We start from the raw sequence: 21,971 nt of genomic DNA on the forward strand, positions 1-21,971 counted from the left end.
AGTCTAATTACATGAAACAGAAGTTGGTGTTTTGATTTTTTACTTTGCTTTTCTGTTTGGAGTGTCATTGTAACTACTGTATTGTAAATGATGGAAAATAATTGCATATGTTAAAAAATAAATTGTGTTATATTCAAAAAAAATCTTAGTGTCATTTTGTTTTATATAAAATGAGGATGGTTAAGAACTTTTAATTTAACAGACTTTTAAAATACAGTGTTTTCTCACTATAAATATACAGCGTGAATTATGAATAGTTCCTTCTTTCAAGCACTGGACAAGATAGTAAAAAACAGATAGAATCTTGCCAAAAGCCAATAAAACAAGCTAGATTTTTCATTTACTTTTAAAAAGTCAACATAAAGGCAATGAAAAAAACATAGTAATAAGGGCATTAATCCCTCTGTTTATAATACTGAATCCCTTGGTCCATTTATAATCCAGAGATGTTACTGAACAGGGTGGTAAAATTACTTTGGAAAATGCCAACTGACTCAAGACAAAGTAAGTGAATCCTAAATAGTTTCTATTAGTGTTACTGTGGCCACGATTCTATTTCAGAGCAAAAGTCAGATGCTTAACCAACTACCCAGATGCCCTCCATGCCTCCCTTTGTATCCTAGTGATTACTAAAAGAAGTAAAACAGTTATGTGATAGTCTCTAGTATCATATAACCTTTCATTTGGTACAATTTACAGATAATTCTACAGACACACTTTACTTTTATATCTTAAGATAAATTTACAGTATCAATGTTTGCCTGTAAGAAACACAGTATAAGACAGCAGAAGTGTTATCATAAATTTTTATTTAAGTAAAATAAATGATTGGTGACAGTAGAATAACCTTTTAATTTTTTAATTATAAATTTTGAGCTCTGAATGTTATATGAGGAAAGCGAGATAGCATACTCTGATAAACATGTCAGCAAAATAATTGAAACGCTACTTGATTTATCTTAAAGTATTTTCCATTGTACACTGGCAATTATTGTTTGCTTATGGTAAATTATGTTTACCAACTGTGACCTTGTTCTTTTTTAACCATAATTTTTAAAGAGCTGTGCTATCCTCTAGTTTATTTTTCAATAACACCAATGTTTTTCCTCATGCTAATATATACTTGTTTATACTATGAAATGAATGCTTTTGAATAACTGATAATACTTTTTAATTGTCTGCTTTACAAAAATCACAGGAAAGATACAATATATTTTTATATTTATGTTATCACTTTTGTGTTTGGGATTTTCAGAAAAATATATTGATATGTTTTAGAATGAACAAACCTGAAAGTCAATTTGAAATAGTAATTTTAATACATATAAATCCAAGTGATTTTATGATTTAAATCCTATTATGTTGATAATTTAAGATTAATTCGATCAGATGGTTTTTATTTACATTGCTTTTTAATCCATTGATAGTTGTAAAGGTATTATCTAGTTTACCTTTAAGTATATCTTGGCCTTAGGGTGGCTTCACAAATTTGAGAAAATAGTGATGATAATTAGTAACATGATTTGTTATGTAATAGTAATGCCAGACCTTAGAGTTAAGTACTTTATATCCACTTAATTTCCATGTGTTGAGTATAGAACAGCCACTCCCAATTTTTTATGTTAGAGATGAAAAACTTGAAGCTCAGAGAAGTTCTATAATTTATCTAAGGTCACTTAAGAAGGTGCAAGGGCACCCTGGGGGTTCAGTTGGATAAGCGTCCAACTTGGGCTCAGACCATGATCTTGGGGTCTGTGAACGCGAGTCCTGTTTTGGTCTCTGTGCTATTATGACAGTTCAGAGGCTGGAGCCTGTTTGGATTTTGTGCCTCTCTCTCTCTCTCTCTCTCTCTCTCTCTCTCTCTCTCTCTCTCTCTCTCACTTAAAATTTTTTTAAGTGTCAGACTAGGGTTTTAAACCAAACCTGTATGGCCTCAAAGCCATTGCTTTTAACCACTGCTATATTTAGTAGAGGTCCAGGCCTGGACCAAAGCAGATTGTTAAGCTAGCAATTTAAAATTAGCCATGGTAGGAATATTAACACAATAAAAATCAGTAAGTGCTAAACACTGGGACTTGTCCCACACTGTCGTCTGCTCCACCTGACAGTTTACTAGCATACTGTTTCCTTTACTCCAAAGTTTTGTCAGTATTTACTTGCATATTAGGTTACAGATATAATAAGTAAAAGATGTAAATTTTTTATCATTTTCTGAGTAATTCCTATAAACTGCCATCCATTAAGAAATTTGCCATTAATAGTTACTGAATTAAATGTTATCTCTTATAGTCACATCTAAAATAATTTTTTGTAGAGAAGAGTAAATAATGAATTATCTCTTTTATTTTCAGTGATAGTGGAAAGCGGGAAGATAATTACTTTTGTGGCTTATATTAATTCTGGATATTGTAATGTTTATAGAAATATTATAGGACTTATGAAACTACAACCCAAAAAAGTGGTAAGTTTTAAATTTATGTATCCTCTTTAATGACAATTGAATCTTGCCTGATTATTGCATATTTATTTGTGTTGTGAAATTTCTGCTCAATTATTTTACTATTTTTTATTGTTTCTTTTCACTGAGTTGTAAGATAAAGGAATGTAAGATATATTGAATTGTAAGACATAAGAGTGACTGGAAGCACATTAAGAGATGATTAATATCTTTATTCCTTAGAGATATATAAATTAAAACCACAACAAGGTACCACTTCAAGCATATCAGGTTGGCTAAGATACATTTAACAAATGACCCAGAAATTTCAATCTAGATATTTACTCAGGAGAAATAAAAATATACATCTGCAAAAAGACTCACATGAATCTTTATAAGCCAAAAAAACTATAAGTAATCCAAATGTCCACTGACAGTTGAACAAATAGAAACATTGTGATATATTCATACAATGTAATGCTATACCTCAATAAAGAGAACCAATGATGCACACAAGAATATGGATGAATCTCAAACCATTAGCTTGGGCAAAAACATCAAAGCCCAAAGACTGCAGGCTGCATAATTCCAGTTTTATGAAGTTCTAGAACAGGCAAAACATTAATGCAGAGTGATAAAAAAGTTAGGATTTTTTTTTTTTTTGGTCAGTCAGACAGTCTTCAATGTAAGTCAGTTTAATATGTAAACTTAGTTGAATTCTGCTATACTAGTTATATTTAGTGTGAGGAATTGCCATTTATATAAATGGCAGTTCTTCAAGTGAGATATTGATTTTAATCCCAGAATACTTGTTAAAGGCTTTCACCTCTTCTGAGTCCCTGTCATGTCATACTCTGAGACCTACATTTTTTTTTAACTTGCTGCTCATCAACTCATCCTTGTTTTCATGGTGTTGAGGTCTCTCTAAAAAGATAATTTGGAGTTGCAACTTTTTCTCCAGAGATATGCATACAGAAAGCCTGTTGCCCTTTTCCACTGTGTCTAATTTGGACCAAAATGGCTAGTTCCCTTAATCAAACTCTCTTTCCATGTTTCTTTCTTATTTAAACAAGAAAGTCTGAGTGGAATTCCATCTTTGGCTATTAATTCCATCAATTCTGGTCTGGCATCTGTGCTTATTTTCTTATTCTCTGTTAGTCTAGCCAAGAACTGGGGCTGAAGTAACAAATGGTAGTTCACAAAACATTCAAAGCTAAGCTCTCTTTACAAAATGATATCCTAGGACCTTGAAAAATGGGATAAGCTCCAACATTCCTAAACATCTTGGTATATAAAAAATTGAGGACACCTGGGTGGCTCAGTTGGTTGAGTTTCCAACTCTTGATTTCAGTTGGGGTCATGATTCCAGGGTCGTGGGACCCAGCCCCACATCAAATAAACTCTCTTTCTCTCTCCCTTTGACCTTCTACACAACTTGCACTCTCTTTCTAAAAAATCTTTAAAAAAATACTTTGTAGATTACTAAATGACAGTACTTTCAATTACCTTAGAAATTGAAAGTTGTTCTGTATAATTTAACTACATGTGTAAATAACTGTTTTCTCTGATTTGAATGAAATTGCATTCTTTTTTTACTTTTTAAATTCATTTTTTTATTAAGAGCACTGGGTGTTATATGGAAACCAATTTGACGATAAAGTATTAATAAAAAATAAAAACTTTTAAAAAATGAAATTATGTTTTAAATACCATATACCAAAATGCTTTATTTACATCAGTGAATTTCTGATGACAGCAGTATTTATCCATTGTATAAACATGGTTTCATTGAACACCAATAATCTATATCTCTTACAGAAAAAAATTCAAAAACTTGTTTGTATGGGTACACTTAAGGAGAAGGAATCCTTTGGTGAGATTAGTATTCTTCTTCAAGTTCCTTTCACATGCACAATAGTTACTGGAGAAGAGGTTGAGATGGCGATAATTGAAGATAAGGACCTATTTGGTAAATACATGCATGTCTTTCATACCATTTTATTTGATGAGTTTTTGATAAGCATGGATAATTTTCATAGAAATATTAGGACACTCAAGTAAGTGTATGTATATATATTTTATTTACAGATGCAATATACCTGTAGATAGCCTCCCTTAACACCTCTTAATTCTGTCTGATTTAATTGTGCTACTTTTAGAATGTATTAACAGTATTTCTAAACACTATGATTTCAAATTAATAAAATATTTGCTTATTCCCAACTTATCATTAATAGCAGCATTCTTTTCCTTTATGAAGTATCTTTTAGTTTTTCATCTCTACAAATATTGCTTCTATGTTTCCAGTTCAGGTCAAGGTATACTGTCTTCCAAGGTACAATATAGATCAAGTGTATATGAAGATCATGGCTGGTGGTGTTTTAACCTTTATCTGAAATTCTAGTATTCTGGAAATATTAAAAGAATAATTTAAGATTCATGCAGCCACCTGTGTTTGGTCCTACAAACATTATACTCAAGTAAGATACGTAGTGGACTATGAAGGATAAATGAACAGGGGTTAATAAATAATTATATAATAGGATATTAAAGAAAGGTAAAATTTTTGTCTAATAAAAGTAAGAATATCAAACAGATAAAGGATAAAAGAGGAAAAACATATAGACATTAAATGGGTGAGAAATTTGCTTTAAATAAACTCAATTAGAAACACTTTCATGATTATCTGCATATGATTAACTGAATCCTTTTATCCTGAATTTCAAGGGTTTTTATTAATGTTGTTTAAAGAATATTACTCGCTACTTGCTTAACTGTGATTTTGCTTAAGTTCAAACTCATATATCCATTTTTTAAGTTGTAAATTTGAAATAACATTGATTAATTTTTTTGTTTCTGTGATAGTCAAATATAAACCCTCCTCAAGGTAAATATCACTTAAAAATAAATACGAACCAGCAATTAAAATTATAATATTCTCACTTGTTGTAGGCTAGGTTTTCCTTTTCCTGTACTAATAATGTTAACTGGTGCAAGGCAAATACACTGTGTAAATCAACATTTCACACATGAAAGTACTTCTTGGAATCGTGTATTAGAATCTTCTTTTGCTGTCTGTCAACCTAAAATTAAAATAGATGGCTTAATATAAGCTTTCGTGGTGTTTTTTATACGTGCTGTCCATACTTAAAATTTCCTTCTATGTTTTTTTTCATTTAGGACTGATGTTATAAAACTACTGATATGTTGTGTGCCTAGTTAAACAATTTCTAAACAGAAATATTTTTTAGGACTATATTTTTCTTGTTTTGCCATGACTTATAGGAAAACAAAATATTTTACAGTTGACCTTTTAGCAACACAGGTTTGAATGGTGTGGGTCCATGTTTACATGGATTTTAGAGAGACAGAGTATGAGTGGGGAGGGGCAGAGAGAGAGGGAGAACCAGAATTTGAAGCAGCTCAGGCCCTGAGCTGTCATGACAGCACAGAGCCCATTGCTGGGCTGGAGCTCATGAGCCCTAAGATCATGACCTGAACCAAAGTAGGACACTTAACCGACTGAGCCACTCAGGTGCCCCTATTTTTGAATTTTCATATTACTTCATTCTTTTTACATCTATTCCACTCTTTATCATCTGATATATGAATCCATCTTTGTAAAATAGCATAGGGAAGGACTTAAGGGAAAATAAAATGTGCCTTAAAAAATATCAAGTTGATGAGAAATGGAAGCATTAAAGTAGAATAATAAACATGAGCAAAACCCAGGATGTGTGATCTTGTAATCAGGATGATATTGTTATTATCTGGTATATTACACTGGTGTTAGGAATAATTGTTTATGTTTGAGATGGTCCATTAAACAAATAAACAAAAAATAAATAAAACCGATGTGCTCTGACAGAATCCTCAGTCATATGTGTATTACTTTTCCTATGCTTTCTAATCTATCAAAGATTGTTAAATTGTACTATTTCTCTTTAGAATTGTAAATATATTGCTGAAAACCAAAATTAAAGTTCATCTTTTCTTGAGTATACAAATCACTCTATTTATTCCCATATTTTAATATGATTTTAACAAATCATATTGAAAGGACAATGTTGCTTAAATGATACAGTTTATCAACAATATTTAGTAAATACATAAAGGGAACAATGCATTTACCATAACTATACCTGGGGATAGGTAGAACAGAATTTAAGAAACATGAGAGATTATATAAATGTTAAATATTTTATCATGAGAATTATATATATAACTATCAATAATCATAAAGGAAGCCATGCAATAATTAGTTTTGAAATATTTAAAAATACTTGAAGAGTGATTTCTTTTTTTAGGTTGTTTACTTTTGGAGATAAGAATTTATTTTTCAAATTTATGTACATGGTTCTCAGACATTACTTTGAACATCTAAATAAAAATGAGAATAGAAATGTTATTAAATTTAAGCAAATATAAATATACTCTTTTTATATAATGCTACTGGGAATATAGTTCATCAGATTATTTTTATGAAGGTAATATATTTTGTGTCCAGATTCGGAACTTATACCTCAAATTACTTAGATTAAAATTATGAATACTAACTATTTTAATTTTACTGATATCAGAAATCTCATCCTACCATTAAAACACATATACTGCTTTGGTGATGAAAAAGAATTGCTTTTCATATAAAAAATGAATTACCACTGTTTTTAATTATATCTCATTCAACTATTCATGACTGAAAAAATAAGGGATAGCTATAGATTTAAATTGTCTTTCCAACAAGGAAAATTTCAATTTCAAGGTGACATCACTACAAATTCTCTGAAAGTTTGTTTGTTTTTAAATGGAAAGAATGTCCAAAGGCCTTTATGTCTGATAATGATTCTCTTAATTAAAAGCCTAGGACTAGATTTTTTTTTTTTTTTTACTGTAGATAGGTCTTTTAAACATTTCAGGAGCAATGAATACATTCTTATCAAAAAGATCTACTTCCCAGTCCATCAGTATTTCTACTTGCTGAGGCAAGTTATAACGAGGTGTCTTCTTGGTAACAATGTTAGTCAGAAGAGCCAAAACTTTTGCACAATTTGCCAGAGTAAATATGCTTCCCTTTCGTTTGTTTTTTGTATTTGCTGTATGATAAAATTTTGCTATAAAAATACATTTCCAATTTAAAAATATGGTATGAGGCTTAAAAGTATATTTTCTCTTATGAATCTTTTTTCCACATCATGACTGTTGTTAAAAGAAAAAATTCAAATTAATTTGAATAAAATTCTTGTTTTATTTTGGGTTTTTATGGACAAAGTTTTGAGTGAAAAAAATATATTTCATATAACTGTTTCTCAGTATGTTATTTTATTCCAATAGACATGTTATAAATACATTGAAGAACTTTTTTGTTAATGATAAAACCCTCCAAATATTTTGAATATATTGCAGACATTTAAAAGTAAGTCTTTCTTGAGGAAATTAGTTTGCCTTAGGAAGATATCATGAAATAATCATGTGTCTTCTTTTGATTGCTCGAGTGTCATTTTCCTCAGTCCTCAAAGCCATTTTGGAATTTAAAAGAGCCCAAATAAATAAATAAAAAAATAAGCCCAATAGATAGCATTCCTTTTATTTGCCAGAGTTCTAAAGCAAATGAGAACAAAAGAATAGAGTAGAAGGGAGATCAAAATAGCAGCTTTATTCTTGACAAAAATTAGAGAATTTAGTTCTTATTATCTGTAGACTAGAGTCCTATTCTGGAAGGCCAAATTCACCTGGATTACCTACAGAATCATTGGCAATGGTAGACCACCAAATATCTTCTGACACAGAAGACAGAGTAGGGTTTCCTAGTAGAAATTATGGAGAAATAGGAAGAAACATCCTTTGTGGTAGACAAGCTGGATCCCAGGAAAGGTGGAGAGGAAATGTTAAAACTTAGTATCTCCATCTTTGTTCCAGGATAGGAATGATTGACATGGCAGGATGAATGTGAATGTTAAGTTTTTCATAATCCTGTCTCCTGAAGAAGTCAGTAATAAATATTTCCTCTAAAATGCAGAAATCCCTACATCTACTGGGTCATTGTGTGGAACACGAACACACCATTTTGTTGCATCCTATGTATAACATGCACACTCCTGGAGTTGAGAAAAGTTGTAGTACCACCAAATTCTATCAATTCTCCCTCCTAAATACCCCTTAAATTTCTTTCCACATCTTTATATCCAATGCCATATCTTAGTTCATAATTTAATTATCATCAACTTAGATTTCCTGTAGCCACTTAATTAGCCTCCCTGTCTCTAACTTTATTATTTCTAGTCCATTATTCATACAGTCCCTAATTAAACTTGCTACAATGCAAATCTTTCAGTCTCCCCCCTACTTAATTCATTTTGTTGACTCCCATCATCCATAGCATGAAACTCACAAAACTGTGATATTTTAACAAAATTTAGGGTAAATAGAGGAAGATACATTGTTCTCAGTGTAAGTTATGACTTATCAGATTCCTTACATCTCAATCACTTTTAGCTCCACCAGGACTGAGGAGATCATCTGTATCTCACTGCACCTTAAGCCTTTGGTTACACACTGATTGAGAAACTCTGAACTCTATAGAAAGCTGAAGATTCATAAGACAGCTTACGATCGATTGCAGTATGGGCTCTGCCAAACCACTTATCTCTTCATCCTTATTGCTTCACTGCTCATCAATATTGAACTGAGTATGATTTCTGGAAAATGCCATGTTGTTTTATGCTTCTTAGCACTTCTCTGAAATGGGTTTTCTCTCCTTTACCATCTGAAAAACCATTTTTTTAAGGCGGGAAAATCATTATTTATACTTGTAAATTCCAAGTATTAGAATTTTCCTGTTTCTAGGAAATTACTCCTTATAAACATACTTCTTGCTACACATAGTACATTATTTTATTTTATGTCTACAGATCTGCTTTTCCTAATAAACTTTGAATTCAAAAGAAAACATTAACAATAGATGCTCAATAAGTGACAAGACATTACAGAGTCCTCCTCCTCTGTAAAGTTGTACTGATGACTTTAGATCATGGTGACCTTTTGACATATTGACACTCATTTAAAATACACAATGAGTGCTATACTGAATATAATTCTAGTATTGTATTTACATGGTCCTTTTTAGGACTACTAGTATAGAATTTCCAGCTCAATCAGTATTTATTTCTTATCCTGCTAATTGGATTATAAATTTCTTTAGGTCAAGGAATATGCCATTGTTAATTTTTATATCCCATAGCACCTAGATTCTTTATGGATAGTCAATCCTTTCCCCTCCCCCCAAACCTATTGATTTCCAAGTATCTCTATAAAGTCTCAGTTAGTTTTCTGGATAGGGGTTACTATTGACATTGTCTCCAAGATGGATATTTTGGAAGGTCATGTTAGGAGGAAATTATCTATGATTTAATAAACACGGATGGCACTGAAGATTAAATAACAATAGTTCTTTGTTATGTGATACTTTATTTGTCCAGAAATGAATGGCTTTCTTCATTCTCTGATACTCATACATATCAATAATCTGTCTCATGGAAAGTCCTAAACTTTTAGGGTGCATGGGTGTTAAGCATCTAACTTCAGCTCAGGTTATGATCTTACAGTTCATGAGTTCCAGTCTCTCATTCGGTGAGAATGAGCCCCACTTCTGGTGAACACAACCCCTGCTGTGGGTGAGCCCCACTTCTCTCTCTCTCTTTCTGCCCCTCGCTCACTTGTGCTCCACTCTCTAAAAAAATGTTTAAAAATAAAATACAATAAAATATCTAAACTTTTATATAACAAAATTCTTTTTTTTAAGTTTTTATTTAAATTCATGAACAGTGTAATATTAGTTTCAGGTGTACAATATAGTGATTCAGCACTTCTGTAGTTAGTTCAGTTCAGTTAGTTCATGAACAGTGTAATATTAGTTTCAGGTGTACAATATAGTGATTCAGCACTTCTGTAGTTAGTTCAGTTCAGTTAGTTCATGAACAGTGTAATATTAGTTTCAGGTGTACAATATAGTGATTCAGCACTTCTGTACAACACGAGGTGCTTATCACAAGTGCCCTCCTCTGTCCCCATCACCTATTTAACCTTATCCCCCCCATATACACACCTCCATTCTGCTAACCATCAGTTTGTTCTCTACAGTTGAATCTGTTTCTTGGTTTGCCTCTCCCTGTTTTTCTTCCCTTTGCTTGTTTGTTTTGTTTCTTAAATTCCACACATGAGTGAATATGCAGCAAAATTCTTAATGTTAGGTTCAATCAATTTACATATATATTTTCTTAGATTTCCAGAACAAGTTTTCATTATGTGTGAGATAGTGTGTCTCCTTTTTGTAAACCATGTAATCAGTGATATTTTCCACTTTTCTTAGATTCCCAGAAAGAACAATGTCACCTTAACTTTTAATTGTGGTAATTTCTTTTATCTAGATAAACACACACTAGTATTTCTTTCCTTCCCTATTTTTCATTTCTGATAGTTTCATCATTTTTTAGTTACAACTATATATTTACCTTAAGACAGATTATTTTTTAGTTGATATGTTATAAATCTTAAAAATATGTAACTATCAACTATCTTATATAGAAGTAGATGGATGACATCTTTTAATAATAAAGAAAGGCAGAATTTACTTCTTTTAACTAATAGGTTTAAATATTGGCTGATATTTTTTTCTCAAGAAAAAAAACAAGTGTTATTGGAAACTAGACTTTTCTAATGTTGATCAATGACCAGTAATATTTCTACTGACCCAGAATTACACAAGCTTCAGCTCAATGGATTTAAGTGAAGCCATCATACACATAGGTGGTATTGAAATATAGTTGACCCTGATTGCAAATAACAAAATCTGACATTCAGCAGGGCAGAATTTCAGTTTTAAGTCATGTATCAAAAGCAGAGTTAATGATGCATCTCTTCCCTGGACATGAAGCATTCTGACAACAATAAGTAGTTCAATTTTAGTCCTTAACTTTCATAGGTTTCGATTTTTTAATCTTGTAACTACATGAAACCTTAATCTTGAATTTACTTTCAACAGAGAATTTGAATGACAAGTCTTGTAAAGTTAGAGTTAATGTGTTATATTTACGTTAAAAATGTTTTGTTTACTTCAAATTTATAATTGCCTATGAGTAAAAGGAAACTATTATAAATTTTTGGCTAATTGGAAATTAATATGCCATGCAGAATGCCTTGCTGGTTTAACAGACAACACAAATTAATCAAATATGAAATTCAACCCAAAGACTGATGAGAACCCAGTATATCTTATACTTGTTTTTAGAATTAGTTCATATAAAACTTCAGATTAAATTTCTCTGTAAATTATATGCCTCAATATATCTACAGACTCAAGATCTATGCATATATCTATGTAATTGTATAAGCTTAAGATTACATTATATTTTAATAAGTTTTAATATTTATATTGCAAATGCTTACTTAATTGTTACAGTCTACAATAGTTTGTATCTAACTAACTCAATGTTACAGCTTCTGATCATTCCAACCACACTTTCATAGTATAGTATTTTTTATGTTCTTTTGGTTTTATTATTTGGCAAATCTAATCACTTACACAATCCTGACTCCCTTATAAAAAAATTCATGGAAAATAAAATCAGAATGTAGACAATACTGTATCCCATCAGCAGGCACATGGCAGTTATATTTAAGATGTAATATACCCACTGAAATGTAATAATTAAATTGAATATTTACTCTGCACTTCATCCATTTTGTATTGTGGCATAGTGTTTTTCTCAAGAATTTCTGATAGCGTATCATGCCTGATGGGTAAATATTTTCTAAGAAAATATAATTGAGTAAAATGTATCACATAAGTAACTTGATAAACTCACTTCTATTTATAGAACAATGCACAAATGACAAAGATTTTAAAATTTTATTCCTTGCACTAGGATTTTTTTGAACCAAGATTTTAATAACAATAATTTTAGTAAAAGAAGCTATCATTGAGGACTCTTTTTCCACTGTTGAAATTTATTTCCTCTACCATGTTCTAGACTGGCATACCTGTATGGAAGGACTGACTAGAAGTTTAGCAATCTCCCTTTTCTCTTCCTGAGCACACAGGGAGGTTAAGTTCCCCAGCCTCTCTTGCAATTATGTTGGAGCCCTGCAACTGGCTCTGACTAATAGAATAAAGGGAAATTATTATAGCCTGGCCGTGAAAGATACAATCTTCCATGACCTCACTCTCTGTCTGGAAGTGAAGTGCTCCAAGACAGCAGAAACACATGAGAGTGGGAACCATGGATCCTGGGATCCTTTCCTTGGATGGAACTTCCCAGAAGACTAGCTCAGCCAGGAACATCTGTCTTAGACTTTGTGCAAGTGTCAAATAAACATTTGTTGAATTAAGCAATCATGATTTTGGTTTGTTTGTTATAGCAACTAGCAAGTGCTACCTTGAGTCATACAATTGGAAAAAATGCAAAATTTTCTGAGGGGTTCTTAGAAAAGTAAAAATTTCCAAATTAGGACATTAAATGAATATGTTTTTCATGGTTATTCTTGTATTCTTAACATTTAGAAATCTTATACTCAAAAAGATTTTCAAGACACATTTAAGAATAAGAATATAAATATGCATAAAGAAGGTATATGCTAATTTTTGGAATAAATTTTAAAATCATTTTTAGATAGTGTTATCATAAAAATATCACATAGACAAGAGATAGCAGAAACATAAATTCAGCTCTTTAAAAAATTAATATATTTTAAAAATCCACTGATAAAATCTTTTACAAACATCTGATAAGATAGTTACATATTTCTGGAACATAATCAATACTATAGAAGATACTATGTGGTGGCAGTTAACACAAAGAGAAGTCAAATTTAAGACATTTTGAAGAGAAAGCAAAAAGATGAGAGAAGAGATAGACAATACACAATTAAACAAACACAAAGATGAGAAACCCAATAACCATTTCAGATGAGTGAGGAAAAAATAACAAGTGATAGACCAGGGACTGCTTAGAGGTACTTCTTTAATTGTGGGGTTCTGTTGCTGTCTGAGAAGGTAACATCTGAGGTTAAGACTTGCATGTTGAAAAGGAGCCAATTAATGTGCAGAACTGGAGATCAGGATTTGAAGCTGAAGGAAGAGCAGGCATCAAAGTTCTGAGAAGGGCATGATTGTGGCATGAATATCAAAAACGAGACCGAAGCAGTCATGAGGGGGTAGTAAAGAGAGAAGTCTGGACTGGTAGACAGAGGTAAAAAATGTTCAATTTGCCGGGCCACGACATTATATATGATTACATTCTAGTTGTAAGAAAAAGGCTTTAAGAGAGTTTAAGAATGATTTCTACAGGAACTGTGATCACTAAGCCAGGAAACTGCACATGCTGTAGAGCTCTATTTCAAATTAGTATGTTAGAAGTGCTAGGAATTGCAGTTAAGAAACTATTTAACTTTTTAACCTAAGAGCTTTCACCCTTAGAACCCATTTGTTTCTATAAAGTCTAGACCTCCAGTAAAGAATGGTACAATTTGTGATTATCTCATCTCATCCACATTATATATTCCCTCCGTCTCAGTATTTGATCCAATCAGGCTGAGCCCTTAAGGCCTTTTCCCCCTCAGGAGACATTCTCATTCATCACTATAAACCATCACTATAAAAGCCCTTTTTATGTCCTAACTTCGTATCAAAATCATATCTACTCTCTGTGACCTATAGAAAAACCTCCTTTTCTATGAAGCATATACATTACTTCATTAATTTTCTCCTTTGTTTAAGACACTATGATATAGTAAGATCATGAGTGTTTCAGTTAAAAAATTCAGCACTCTAATTCATGCTCTATCATTTACTGTGAATTGTGATTGTAAAAAGTCATTCTAGCCCTTAGATCTTAACATTTTAACGGTAAACGTTGATATAAAAATATGTTATGTCAGATATCTTATCTGACATTATTCATGTGACTCTTTCTAGAAAGATCCTGGCATAGGTGAAAGAACCTAGAAAAGTGTCTGGCACACATTTAGCATGTATAGTCATAGAATTTTAGATTTGGGTAATTTAATAGAAATATGCATACTTGTAATTATAATAGCTAACATTTAGTGATGTTTACTGAGTTAAGTTTTATTTGCGTTATTTCACTTGATCCTAATGAAAATCCTTTTAGTTAGGTTTATTAAACTTGTTTTATAGAAGTGGAAGCTAGGGCGTATATAACTTGTCATTTGCACAATTACACCAGATTGTAAGTGGTAGACCCAGAATTCAGATTCAGATCATGGAATATTAAGATGAAGTATAGAAAAATGAATAAAACTTTGATTACTTACATAAACAAAAGTGTCCTTTAATTACTAGCTAAAAGGTCAATGTAATTTAATAATTAATGTTACTATTTTACTATTAAGATGTCAAATATCAAGAGTATAAACTCAAAATTTAAGAGATTTTTCTAATCAAATATTGTCTAGTTAGAACTAGAAATGACCAGAAAAAGTATAAAGTAAAATGAGTGATCCAATAACAGAAACCTAGGGTCTACATGAAATAACTCATAAAAATATCATTAAAGAATATAAGCAAATAAAGACATATTTTTGACTTGATGACAAAATTTAAATTTATAAAATATCATCTTTTCCACAATGTGCATATAATTTAAATACAATCTGTTCAGTATTTCAATATGTCCATGAATGTATCTAACTACCCAAATTGCTAGTAAATGAGATGAAATGATTTTACATTCATATCAAATAATAAATATCCCAAATTTAGAAAAATAGTTAATAAATCTTAAATATAATATAAGCAAAAAATGTGATGTTACTACAAGAAGATATATATTAATCAGATTCAGAAAGGACTGAGAAATCAATCCATGTAACTATGGATTTTCCTTTTAGAGAAATAGGTGCTCTCATATATCATTTGGGGGAGTGTGAAATCCTTTTAGAATGTTATCTGACATTATTCATGTGATTTTTTTAAAGCACAAACCTCCTGACTCAGCAGTGTAGTTTTAGGATTCATTCCTCCAGGAAAAAGACTACCAGAAAATGAATATTTATTACATCACTTCTTTTTGTTAGTTTGTTTTTTTGGAGTGGCCTAAAACTAGAAGCGATCTCAATGACTATCAGCTAGTAAAGTAGTAACTAAATTATAGAATAAGTGGGTTATAAAGCACTGTGCAAATACCAACTGGTGTGATGAAACATCTCGTGTGACCATACTCCATTTCTCCTAGGACAGTCTCAGTTTAGAATTGGTGTCTAAACTGAGTTTTAATAGCATAGTCGTTCTTGGTTTGGATAATGAATTAGTCTTTCCAGTTAAACTGCTATATGTTTATATTAAGTCATTACTAAAATATATTTCAGGATATATATAAAGTAGATATAAACAAAAAATCATATGTAAATATTTATATGAATATACACAAAAAAATGGCAGATACATACCAGGCTGTCAACTTTTGTTGACAGTATTTGGATTAAGGTGGATATTTATTTGACTTTGGAATTAGAAAAAACAACTGTAAATAATATTTAAGTGGCAAAAAGAAAAAAAAATTGAATAGCTGACATGGTCCCAAATGTTTCTGAGACCTTCAAAATCTTCATAATTTTTTCATTTTTGTTTTAATATTCAGTTTTGTTTTTAAAAAGTATTCATTTCTTTAAGTAAGCTCTAGGCCCAATGTAGGGCTTGAACTGATGACCCCAAGATCGAGTCACATGCTCTACCAACTGAGCCAGCCAGGTGCCCCAAAGGTGTTCATTTTTTGATGTGATTTTATTATGGAGATATTAGCTAATTGAAAAACTAATAATGGAAATCTTAACTCATTCCAGTTATCCCCACATGCCTCTTACAGAGATAATTATTTCAGCTTATCTTTTCATGAGACTCATGATTTTATACTTGGTGCCATGGCCATTTGATAGTACTAATCAGGGGGATTGAACTTCACATTTATTTAGCACCTACCATATGCCAGGCACCATGTTAGGTGCTATAGAAGTGTGTTATTCTCTTTTTAAAGAAAACAACTAAGGTTATATAATATTAAACTTTTTCGGTCTACTACACTTAGGAAGTATAGATCAACATTTAAACAAAACTCTCCATGACTCCTGATACTTTTCTTTACCATATAGCTTTCCATCCATTTATAGTCCTGTTATTTTTCATATTATAATATCAGTATATCCTTATTTTTCACACTGAAAATTTTATCCTACAGGAACTCTTTGAATGACAACTCCCCAGTGCAAAATTGGCCTGAGTTTAGAATTATGTCACCTTTATCAACATTTCCATATGTATGACAAAATTATATAGCAGCAAGTTGTATTAGCTTTGTTTTAAAGAAACACAACCTAATGTTAGAAAAGATAAATGAGTTGTCCAACCATACATTCCAAATCATGCGGAGTCAAAAATAGAATTGCAAAGAAGTTAAATGCTTTTGGTTTCCTAGTCTAGAATATCTATTTATGAGATGCCAGCAACTCTTTTTAGAAAATGGTGATATAAATTTTATTGCTTGTCAGAACTGGTAATGATTATGAGACCTTAGTATTTTTGACTTGCTAAAAATAAAATTTAAAGAAGACATATTCATTTAAGACTATGTTGGTCTTCAAAGTCATTTGATATATGCTTTAAAATGTACATTGTTGTATTGAATAATATAATAATATTGAATGTAAGAGGAAGGAGAAGTTTTAATTGGTTATTATCTGTATATTACATTATCTAACACAATCTTTATAAATTTGGCTATCTATACCAATTAGATACTTCTAAAATATATTCATTTCTCTACAAATATTTACTGAGTCTTTGTTTTCATGAAATTTACATTAAATTTGAAGGATAAATATGAAAATATATAGGTATCATGTATATTAAATTCCAGGCAGTAGTAAGTGCTCTGAAGAAAACTTAGAAGACAAAGATAGATGGAGAGATGCTATTTTAGATAAAGGATCAAGGACCATCTAGTAATTTACCTGAGACCTGAAAGCAGTGAAGGATGTCCAAAGGAGGAAGGATATAGTCATAATGAATAGGGAGCATGAAGAATGTGAGGTGGGTGGTGCATGGCATAATTAAGAATAAATTCAGTATATTTAAAATTAGTGACTAGAAGAGGAAATTATAAGATGAAATCAGAGTGGCAGCCAAAGAAAAGTACATGCAGGAACGTTAAACCATTGAAAGGACCTTAGACATTATTCTGGGTGAGGCAGAAAGGCATGCACATTTATAAACAGAGGCAGTATATAATCTGATTTAAGTTTTCAAAGAATCACATTGATTCTATATGCAGAACAGATTTGAGGAGCAAAGATTGAAGTGAAAACATCAGTTGCGTGGGAATAAAAAGTTTATATAAAAGATGATGATAGTATAGTCTCAAAATTAACCTATAGGTTCAATGCTATCAAATTCCTAGCCTGTTTTTTTTGAAGAAGAGGATAAATTGATCCTAAAATGTATATGGAAACACAAGAAATCCAGAATAGCCAAAATAATCTTGATCAAAAACAAATATGGAGGACTTACGTGTCCCACTTTTAAAACTTACTATAAAGTTGTGTAGTAGTGGCATAAAGACAGACATATATATCAATTGAACAAGATTGAGAGTCTAGAAATAAACTTATATAACTTTGGTCATTTAAATGTTGGCATAGCGCCAAGACAATGGAATGAGGGAAAGATTGTATTTTCAACAAACAATGCTAGGATCAATGGATAATCACACACAAAAGAATGAAGTTGGTCCTTTTAAACTACATACAAAAAAAATTAAAATGGGCCATAGAGAATCATAGAACTAAATATAGTAACAAAAATTATAAAACTCTTAGAAGAAAATTTGGGATTAAATCTTTGTGATGTTGAGTTAGGAGACCCTTGTTGGATGAGATACCAAAACACAAGCAAGAAAAGAAAAATTTAAATTGGCTTCATAAAAATTAAAGATGTTTGAAATTCAAATTATACTCTCAAGAAAGTGATAATTTACAGAATGGGAGAGAATATTGAAAATAATTTTAAAGAGATGATGATGACTTAGACTAGAAGAGTAACATTGAAGGTGATGAGAAGTGGTCAGATTCTGAATGCATTATGGGTAAACCATAAATATTGTTGGCTTTTAACTATTTTTTACCCATAAAATTATATTTCGAATAGTTCAAGATAATATTCTGAAGGTATACCTACAGAGCATTTTTAAATATATATTTACTTTTGAGAGAGAGCATGAGTGGGGGAGGAGCAGAGAAAGGGGGACAGAGGATCTGAGGCAGGCTCTGTGCTGACAGCAGCAAGTCTGATGTGGGGCTTGAATTCACAAACAGTGAGATCGTGACCTGAGCTGAAGTCAAACACCCAACCAACTGAGCCACCCAAGCACCTGCTTATAAAATTGTTTTTTGATGCCAAAGATATGTGTTCTAACCTGGAGGCCAGTCCAGCGCACCTGTCCCCCGCGTTCGGCGGTACCTGTTTCGTCTGCCCCTACCGGCAGGGCGGAGAATTATCGCGGATTCTTTTCCTGAGGGAGGGAGAGAAAAAGGCGACAGGAGAGGGAGACGCAGAGAGTAAAGACAGAACTCACGGTTTCTGATCAGGCAAAAGAGAGAGAGAGCTTTATTCAGAAAACTGTCTCTTATGAAGGTTTTAAGGCGGGAAAACAAAGCAGCTGACCAAGGTCAGTTACCAGGTAAACAGAGTCAAATGAATATCAAAAGAAACGCCCAGATCTGCCTCAGCAATGCTGGGAAGGGGGGAGTTAGCACTGAATAATCTAAAATACGGTTTTGATCTTTTTTGCACCTTGGCCATTTCACATCTGGCCCAGCATGACAGACGCCAACGTTATTTTGACCAGGAAATGGCAGTCTCCAGCCTCTAGATGCAAATCTTGTTTACTGGTTCACTCTCCGGAGACTGATAATCCTTGCCTGAGGCAGACAGAAAACTTGGCGGCCCCGGACAGATATGAAATGACTATAAGCTTTTTTAGGCTAAGGAATTGGAAAGATCAGGAATTTAGAAGACTGGGAGTGGAATAGGACTGAGGATAAAAGCAACTTTGTTTTTAGGCATATTAACTCAAAAGAGACAAAAGATTACCAAGAGGAGATTCCAGAAAACAGAATGATAGCAGACTATTGTTTAGAACAATGTGGGAGAAGTAATTCCTATTGACAAGACTCAAGCATATTTCACACTGTGACTAGAAAACTTTTGTTATTCTTTCAGTAGCATTCTACCTACAGAAAGAGTTCTGTGCTGTTAGTTAGATAAGATGTGGGCAAGTAGTCTCAATTCTTTCCTAAAATACCAAAGATAGGTAATTGTAAATAGACATATGAACTAAATTGTTATTAGTCAGTGTGTCTTATCCACATGAATTCAACTTTTTAGAAAGCACCTAATATGTAATCACTAGGCTTTGAGATGTTCAAAAATATTAACCATTGTTTCTTTCCCCCAAACAGATTATGGAATTCATAGTAAAACAAGTCTGAATTGCAAAGAAAAAGTCAGTGATATCCCCCCAAATAGGAAGTTTTACAGTAATAAGGAATCAATGCATGAGATGTAATAGCCCAGTGAATGGTTAAATGCCAAGATAAGTGCAAAACTGAGCTATGCCCTAGAACAGTAAATAAAACCACCTGTGGGCTGACACAAAGCAGAGCTATGAAGTAAGTGTGACTCTTTCTATGTCTCAAAGACAGCAAATGTCAATACCTTGATGGGAGAGAGAAATACAACCAAGAGTCAGAGAAGCAATTGTAAATACAAGTGAGCAGGTTGAAATGCACATGGAATATTCAGGGAACAGTGAGTAGCATTTATTATCCTTAGATTCTCTATAGTCCAGTATGTAATAAAGTCAGTTGAATAAATGACCCATTGAAATGGAGAAAAGGATGCAATCTACTACTACTAGATTAAAGGCAATATAAAATGTAATATAAGAATAATATCAAATTATCAACTACATGTTGTTTTGTATACATGATCAAAGGGTATATTTTGTCATCAGTTGATTGAACATAATCATGGTCATCTTGAGTATTTTTTTAATGTTTATTTGTTTTGAGAGAGAAGAGCGAGTGTATGAGCGTGAATAGGGAAGGGGCAGAGAGAGAGAGAGAGAAAGAGAGAGAGAGAGAGAGAGAGAGAGAATCCCAAGCAGGCTCCACACTGTCAGCGCAGACACCAACATGGGGCTTGATCTCAGGAACCCTGACATCATGACCTGAGCTGAAATCAAGAGTCAGAGACTTAATTGACTGAGCCACCCAGGTGGCCTATATTGAGTATTTTAACAGATATTATAGGGAATATTTAAAATCAGAACTTCCTGGAAGAATTATAGTTTATTTTAATGGTATAAAAAAAGAATATCCCTCCCAACATAAAGCACCAATAAATGTCAAATAATTATTCCCAGCTCTAAAAACAATTGCTGGTTAGATGAAGAAATGGTATGGGTTGGGAAATGAAAAATGGTAGGAGAGTTCATATATATTCAGACCTAGCACTAAGTTTAATTCAGCTATATGAATCCCAAAGAAAAACCGTTTTGTCCTGCCATTTATTATATCTTTTAATTTTGTTTGCATCCATTTACATCTTTGTTTTTGTTCCCTTTCTGTCTCTCACAGCTCTTTCATACCTGCCAACACACACACACACACACACACACACACACACACACACACACTCAAGAATGGCTTAAAAGAAAAGCTAGAATAATTTTTTCTGTTCTTTTATATGCATATCCAAGGCTATGATGATAAAAACTCATCTTTCTTCATAGATAGTGTGTATGCTTCATTTTCAGAATGCTTAACATTTATGAATCTCTGTGTTTTACTTTTCTGGTTAGAGTGTGGCTTTCTATATATCAAAAGGAGACATAAATTCTTAGTTATTTTTAAGAAAAAACGTTTAGTGTAGGTTTTAGATAATTAAACTCATTTTTCATTTGATTAAGCCATCTCGATTTTTTAATTTTTCTCTTCTAACTTAATAAAAAAAGAAATGCATAAAAAAGAAAACATAATTTTTACAAGAGCTAAAGAAATAACTATTATTTTCATTACTGTCATGATGAAGCAGATCAATATGAGGCATTGTTTATTTCCTTTTAAGACATTAAACCAAGAAAATAATTAATTGAATTAAATGAAAATAGTATTCTTTTAATATCTTGTTCCCACTTCACTTGCTAAACATAGATTAATAGCTCAAAGTACTTTGCTAAATGTTTTCTCACTGAGAATATAATGATATAAAATTAAATATATGCTTTGAAGCTGACATAAATTACTATAGGCCTCGTCTAGAAAAAAATTAACATAATAATAGTTATAGATTAAAGATCGTACAGATCCATGTTGTTTGTATGCCTATGAAATTAACATGAATTGTTTTTTAAGTAAAATAATTTTCTTACTGCAACTGTATGTTTTTGAACACAAGTTCTGCAGTAGA

The 21,971-nt window shown here is 31.9% G+C and overlaps 1 protein-coding gene across 2 annotated transcripts in view; it reads left to right on the plus strand.

Moving 5' to 3' along the window:
- LOC115279492 (cyclic nucleotide-binding domain-containing protein 1-like) overlaps nt 1–21,971 on the plus strand; it is a 242,790-nt gene that overhangs the window by 149,158 nt on the left and 71,661 nt on the right. For both annotated transcript variants that reach the window (XM_029924032.1, XM_029924033.1), the window contains exons 6-7: nt 2,352–2,461; nt 4,256–4,406. In XM_029924032.1, coding sequence (XP_029779892.1) covers nt 2,352–2,461; nt 4,256–4,406 — 261 coding nt within the window. The remainder of the gene's footprint in view (nt 1–2,351; nt 2,462–4,255; nt 4,407–21,971) is intronic.

Source organism: Suricata suricatta, chromosome 15 (genome assembly GCF_006229205.1).
Source record: "Suricata suricatta isolate VVHF042 chromosome 15, meerkat_22Aug2017_6uvM2_HiC, whole genome shotgun sequence".
NCBI classification, from domain to species: domain Eukaryota; kingdom Metazoa; phylum Chordata; class Mammalia; order Carnivora; family Herpestidae; genus Suricata; species Suricata suricatta.